Source organism: Haplochromis burtoni, unplaced genomic scaffold (genome assembly GCF_018398535.1).
Source record: "Haplochromis burtoni strain Fernald_Lab_line unplaced genomic scaffold, NCSU_Asbu1 Contig_1236, whole genome shotgun sequence".
Taxonomy (NCBI): domain Eukaryota; kingdom Metazoa; phylum Chordata; class Actinopteri; order Cichliformes; family Cichlidae; genus Haplochromis; species Haplochromis burtoni.
Genome location: NW_024583597.1, coordinates 1 through 6829, shown reverse-complemented (window position 1 = coordinate 6829; position 6829 = coordinate 1). Strand labels below are relative to the sequence as shown.

Sequence of the window (6829 nt, the reverse complement as noted above, 5' to 3'; positions counted from 1 at the left end):
TTTATTTTATTCTACTGTATATAGTATTTTATTCTATTCTGTACAGTTGTGTACTGTATTTATTCTTATTGTATCCTAATTTTTGCCTCATAACTTTTGCACTGTTCACTTCCTGCTGTGACAAAACAAATTTCCCACGTGTGGGACTAATAAAGGTTATCTTATCTTATCTTATCTTATTCGCTCAGCCTCTAACTGCCTTCATCTAAGTATTTGTAAGCCACAGTTATTAACGGCAGCTGTCCTCTAATGATCTATAGCACTCGTTATTGTGCTGAGTAAAATTTAGTGACCTGGACAGTACGTCCCAAGGACGTATTATAATGAAGTACTAGAATAACCTATAAGAACCTAAATCTGATGTAATGGGTTAACACACAAAGTCTTACCATTTACTGTTTTAAGAAGGTAATAGAATCAATGTCCACAATTCTAACTTTGAATTAAGATAAATAATCTTTATTAAAGCAAGATTTCAGCAGGCGTTAGCAAACAGCTTAATTGCAATTTAATCAATCAAATCCAAATAATCAATTTATCACACTATAAACCAACTATTCTGTTGCTGAGTGACTACAACCATTGTTGAGGTGTGTCTTCTTTTAGGAGGGAAGGAGGGAAGGAGGATCATCGTGCGCACTGATAGAATCCAGTTTCCAGTACAAGGCTCCCCGACTTCACCTTCTTGACTCTGATCCTAACTCAGCATACGATGAGTACGCAGTTTAAAATTCATAATCCAATCAGTCGATCCACAGTGAAGGGCTATGACTTCTCCTCTGTTGTCCCTCTCTCTAAGTCTTTTCACCGCAGATCTTCAGTCTTCTCGCATCCTACTTACCGGCTCGGGACTAGAAGAAAAAGCCCCTCTCTGCTTTTGCCTCCCATCTTTAACACCTCTACGGACACCATATAATACAGATAGTTTTTCTACACTTAAGGAATTTCTAGGGCAGTGGTTCTTAACCTGGGTTTGATCGAACCCTACGGGTTTGGTTAGTCGGTTTCAGGGTTTCGGCAAAGCCTCCGCCGTGACATGCACGGCTCATCTATGTCTTGAATTTGAATAAAATTTGTATTTTATTTTTCGCTAAAGAGGTGCATATGGAACTGGTAGCGTTCGGTACCTCCAACAAGGTTAAGAACCACTGTTCAAGGGTGACTGTAGCTCAGAAGGTAGAGCAGGTCATCTACTTCAGCGGTCCCCAGCCTTTTTTGTGCCACGGACTGTTTTATGTCTGTGTATATTTTCACGAATCGGCCTTCAAGGAGGGGAGGATAAATGCAACAAAATAAAACCAATACCCAAAAAAACGGGAAAAGACCCAGGGAAACCGAGTTAACGATAAAAATGATTAGTGGCGACTGCTAATCTACATAATCCACTCTGCATGTCACAAGATACTAACCCCAAGCTGTTCTCCGATGGATCCAATGGAGTGTGAATGTTAGATAGAAGAGGGAGAAATTTTCACTTACTTTGTATTATATTAGGAATGTTTTAAGAGATTTGTGAGAGAGTTGACTGAATATTCTGTAAATGAAGTATTTTTATATCCCATTGAGATTTTAATTTAAGGTTAATTAACATAACGCTTCAAAAGAATTGCAACTGTAAATCCTCAAATATGGCTACAAGGTAACAGTAACCGTTGTTTTTAATTAGATGACTTATTATGTTCTTTACTGACACTGTCAAAATTCCAGCAGCCATGGCAAATGTAATGTGGGCCTAAATATGGTACAACGTGGATATTGTGAATACAGAAAAGTAATAATGAACTTTTTTCATGATGATGGATGAAAAGAAATAATGATTGAAATCTGATCATCAGCCAGCACTGCTGTTATAGCTAGCAGAATTACTAACTTGCTAACAAGTTACTTACTGAGCAGAGTTGATCCAAACAGTGACACTGGAATTAGAAGATAAAAATATAAATACATACCTCACAATTACTGCACTTGTAGAGTTTCTTTCTGGAGTGCATTTGGTGGTGTTTTCTCAGGTAACGTGGAGATTTAAAAGCCTTATCACACAGGTCACATTTATAAAGTCTCTCATCAGCGTGGGTAAACATGTGGAATTGTAAGTGTGCATCTGTTGTAAACAGTTTCCCACACTGATCACAGAAGTAAACACCATTTGCAGTGTGAATGCGTTGGTGTCTATTTCTGTTCCCTAAAAGGCTAAAAGTCTTCCCACAAATGTCACAGCTGTACGCCTTAATTCCAGAGTGGGTAACTTCATGCTTTAGTAAGTTGCCACTGCAATTAAAAGTTTTACCACACTGATCACAGGTGTACGGTTTGACTCCACTGTGGACAAGCTGGTGTCTTTTTAAGTTTCCAGGTTGGGTAAAAGATTTTCCACACAAGTCACAGCTGTGCGGTTTATCTCCACTATGGATGAGTTGGTGTCTTTTTAAGTTTACTGTCTTGGTAAAAGACGTTCCACACAAGTCACACCTGAATGGTCTCATCCCAGTGTGGATGAGTTGTTGAATTTTCAGGTTAGACTTTCCAGTAAAATCTTCTCCACATTCATCACAGCTGTATGTTTTCTCTCCCTTTCTTCTGTGAGGTTTGTCGGCCTCCTGAGAGCGCTGACTTCTTGCTCCATGTTGGTCCTGCAGTGACAGAGATACAAACAGAGGCAGTGAGTGAAATGTAGTCGTGGAACAAACTCAACCTGCCTCCATTTTGGAATCAAAGATGTCAACAAACACGTCGTAGGTGTGTTACCGCCACCTTCTGGTGATAGTTTCACATTACAATGATGTGCTACAATGAGAGTTGGACTGAAAATGACATTATTAAAGAAATATTGATTACTTGAGAAAATCTTGTACTTCATAACAAATTCTGAGTCCAACTGATGACATTGTTGTTTCAATGTGTTCTGATAAAATGTGATCTTTGTATTTTCTTGTAACTTCTGTGGTTTTTGTTTGTGAATGTAGATTCTCTATTTATGGAGGAGCCCAGGATGGAAATGATAAAGCTGCTGTTAACATCCAGCTGTGCACAGTTTCAATAACAGTGTAACTGTCATATTTTTCTCACCTCCTGTGTTGAAGTCATTGTTTCCTCTGTAGTGGCTGAGCTGAGTCCAAATGGCTGAAACTGTTCCTCTGCTGCTCCACCAGACTCTTCTCCTCCTGTTACTCAGCTGGGACACAAAAGTGTAGATATGCATTTTATCCCTTATGTGATAAGGCATGTGATCAAAAGTGGGTCAATTACACTTCTTTAGGGAGAACCCCTACCAGGGTTTAAAAAGCTGGTACTCTGCACCATCCACAACTGGACAATAAAGTTTATTGTGACCCTGATACTGCAGCAGATTGCTCTGATCTGCTGAAAATAGAAAGATTGCCCACGTATGTCAATAAACAAACATTATGCTTGTAAATAATTAAATGCGCTACTACTGCCTCTACTTCCGCACACTTGGGATTTTTTTTTTCATTCTAATGTGAAGTGTTTGTTGTGTACTAAGAAATGATGGCATAACATCACCTGATTTATGGGTATCATCTAGGCAGAGTGGAATTAAGAATTACACCTACAGGCCACACTGACCTGTGGATGTGAACATAGGTAGCTCTTCTGTGTTGTGCCATCTGCATTGCCAGAGGTTGTTTGGTTTCCTCAATGTATAAATCACGGCATTCCTCCTGACACTTAGACTACATTCAGAAAAAAACATGTCTGAACTGTTTCAATACTGCTGACATGAGGGATCACTAAGAGTTTTTGTTTAACCAGCAGCTGTCCTTCTCTACCGCCTGGGGCTTACTTTAGATGCCTTCTCAGCTTAGGCTTTCCTCAACACTGTGAATGGGTTGGATAATGGCAGGTATTATGCATCCTGAAACAAGATAACATTCTTTAGTAGGGCCAGGACTCTCCAGTCAATTTACACCTACAGGCCAGTGGGAACTCTTTCAATGATGAGACATCCTGGACCAGGAGGAACGCTAGTTTGAGCAGAGTCAAGGAGGCCATTTACGCAAAAATGGAAAGACCATCTCTGAATCGAGGAGGGGGCCTAACGGTACATCTTTCATGATCACCAAATTTTCCCTTGTGGGACAATTAAAGGTTTATTCTATTCTATCTTACAAGGTTGTGATTCCAGCCATTCCCCAACTCTCTGTGAATGGTACTCATGGCCATTGATCAGTGGTTTTTGGTCAGTGGTCATGAGAATTTGCATATTAATGATCAAGGAACTGACCTCCCAGCCCATTGTTTATTCAGTGGGTGAATTTCAGTCATTGTGCAAAAGTATTGTTTATGCAGTCAGCTGAGACCGAAGAAGTCACTTGGAATTAGTGATGAAACGTTTCTCCCGGTATGCAAAGGTTTTGGCACCCCTGATAATATTCAGGATTGTTCTTCATAATTCATTGTTTTTTTGGATCAGTAATTTCATTTAAATATATCATATAGCAGACAAACAGTAATACTGAGAAGTGGAATGAAGTTTATAGGATTTACAGAAAGTGTGCAATAGTTACTGAGTTAGGCAGGTTCATAAATTTAGTCACCTCGACAGAAAAATGACATCAATATTTAGTAGATCCTCCTTTTGCAGAAATAACAGCCTCTAAATGGTAAATGGCCTGCATTTGTATAGCGCTTTACTAGTCCCTAAGGACCCCAAAGCGCTTTACACTACATTCAGTCATTCACCCATTCACACACACATTCACACACTGGCAATGGCAAGCTACGTTGTAGCCACAGCTGCCCTGGGGCGCACTGACAGAGGCGAGGCTGCCGGACACTGGCGCCACCGGGCCCTCTGACCACCACCAGTAGGCAAACACGGGGTTAGTATCTTGCCCAAGGATATTTGGCATGCAGCCAGGAGGCAGCCTGGGATCGAACCACCGACCTTCTGATTAGTGGCTGACCTGCTCTGCCACCTGAGCTACAGCCACCCCAGGCACCCAATGCTTCCCATAGCTTCCAATGAGAGTCTGGATTCTGGTTGAAGGACCATTTGTCTATACAAAACATCTACATTTCAGTTGGACAACTCATAAAACTATGAAGTCATATACAGTGGGATGCAAAAGTTTGGGCAACTTGTTAATAGTCATTATTTTCCTGTATAAATCGTTGGTTGCTACAATTAAAAATGCCAGTTAAATATATCATATAGGAGACACACAGTGATATTTGAGAAGTGAAATTAAGTTTACTCGATTTCCAGAAAGTGTGCAGTAATTGTTTAAACAAAATCCGGCAGGTTCATAAATTTGGGCACTGCAAAAAAGGAAATAAAATCAATATTTAGAAGATCCACTTTTTGCAGAAATTACAGCCTCTAAACGCTTTCTGTAGGTTCCAATGAGAGTCTGGATTGTGGTTGAAGGTATTTTGGACGATTCCTCTTTACAAAACATCTCTAGTTCATCCAGGTTTGATGGCTTCAGAGCATGGACAGCTCTCTTTAACTCACACCACAGATTTTCAATAATATTCAGGTCTGGACTGAGATGGCCGTTCCAGAACGTTGTACTTGTTCCTCACCGTGAATGCTTTAGTGGATTTTGAGCAGTGTTTCGGGTCGTTGTCTTGTTGAAAGATCCAGCCCCGACACAGCTTCAGCTTTGTCACCGATTCCTGGACATTGGTCTCCAGAATCTGCTGATACTGAGTGGACTCCATGTGTCCCTCAACTTTGACAAGATTCCCAGTCCCTGCACTGGCCACACAGCCCCACAGCATGATGGAACCACCATATGTTACTGTAGGCAGCAGGTGTTTTTCTTGGAATGCTGTGTTCTTTTCCCTCCATGCATTACGCCCCTTGTTATGCCCAAATAACTTTTCATTTCATCAGTCCACAGCACCTTATTCCAGAATGAAGCTGGCTTGTCCAAATGTGCTTTAGCAAGCGGCTCTGTTTGTGCTTTGGGCGGAGAAAAGGCTTCGTCTGCATCACTCTCACATACAGCATCTCCTTGTGTAAAGTGCGGCGAATGGTTGAACGATGCACAGTGACTCCATCTGCTGCAAGATGATATTGTAGGTCTTTGGTGCTGGTCTGTGGGTTGACTCTGACTGTTCTCACCGTCGCTTCTGTCTATCCGAGATTTTTCTTGGTCTGCCACTTCGAGCCTTAACTTGAACTGAGCCTGTGGTCTTCCATTTTCTCAATATGTTCCTAACTGTGAAACAGACAGCTTAAATCTCTGAGACCGCTTTCTGCATCCTTTCCCTAAACCATGATGGTGAACAATCTTTGTCTTCAGGTCATTTGAGAGTTGTTTTGAGACCCTCATGTTGTTACTCTTCAGAGCAAACTAAAAGAGGGAAACTTACAATTGACCCCCTTAAATACTCTTTCTCATTATTGGATTCACCTGTGTATGTAGGTCAGGGGTCACTGAGCTTACCAAGCCAATATGAGTTACAATAATTAGTTCTAAAGGTATTTTTAGTATGTTATTTGCAATTGTGTTTGTTCTGGGAAAGATATTGCAGACTGAGCAATAATGCATTTCGTGCATTTCTAATGGGTCTTAATGGGGGCCTTTCTTAAAATTATTGGTCCCAGTAACAAAGGCACTTGACTCAGAAATCGAGGGAAAACCAACAACACACCCGGCAGAACATTATGTTATTTACACGGGTGCACATAAGTGGTCCGCATGTGCGCATTCGCTGTCAAAATAAAAGACGCACCAGATGAGAAGTTGCAGTGCGCGTTTGCGTCCATATAAAAAACACTGTTTTTGTCCACTAGAGTGGGATTTTCACGGCACATTCTGCACCACATCTCTGTGCGTTCATCATTTGTTTGAAGCCA

At 40.9% G+C, this 6829-nt stretch overlaps 1 protein-coding gene across 2 annotated transcripts in view; it reads right to left on the bottom strand.

The window, feature by feature from the left end:
- LOC102308601 (zinc finger protein 239) overlaps nucleotides 1-4155 on the bottom strand; it is a 6886-nt gene extending 2731 nt beyond the window's left edge. For both annotated transcript variants that reach the window (XR_006053557.1, XM_005951965.3), the window contains exons 1-2: nucleotides 3067-4155; nucleotides 1950-2630 (exon numbers count right to left, since the gene is read on the bottom strand). Coding sequence is in view for 1 of the 2 variants with exons in the window: in XM_005951965.3 (XP_005952027.1) it covers nucleotides 1950-2630; nucleotides 3067-3084 (699 nt within the window). In the remaining variant the exon portion in view is untranslated. The remainder of the gene's footprint in view (nucleotides 1-1949; nucleotides 2631-3066) is intronic.
- Between the last annotated feature and the right edge of the window lie 2674 nt (nucleotides 4156-6829).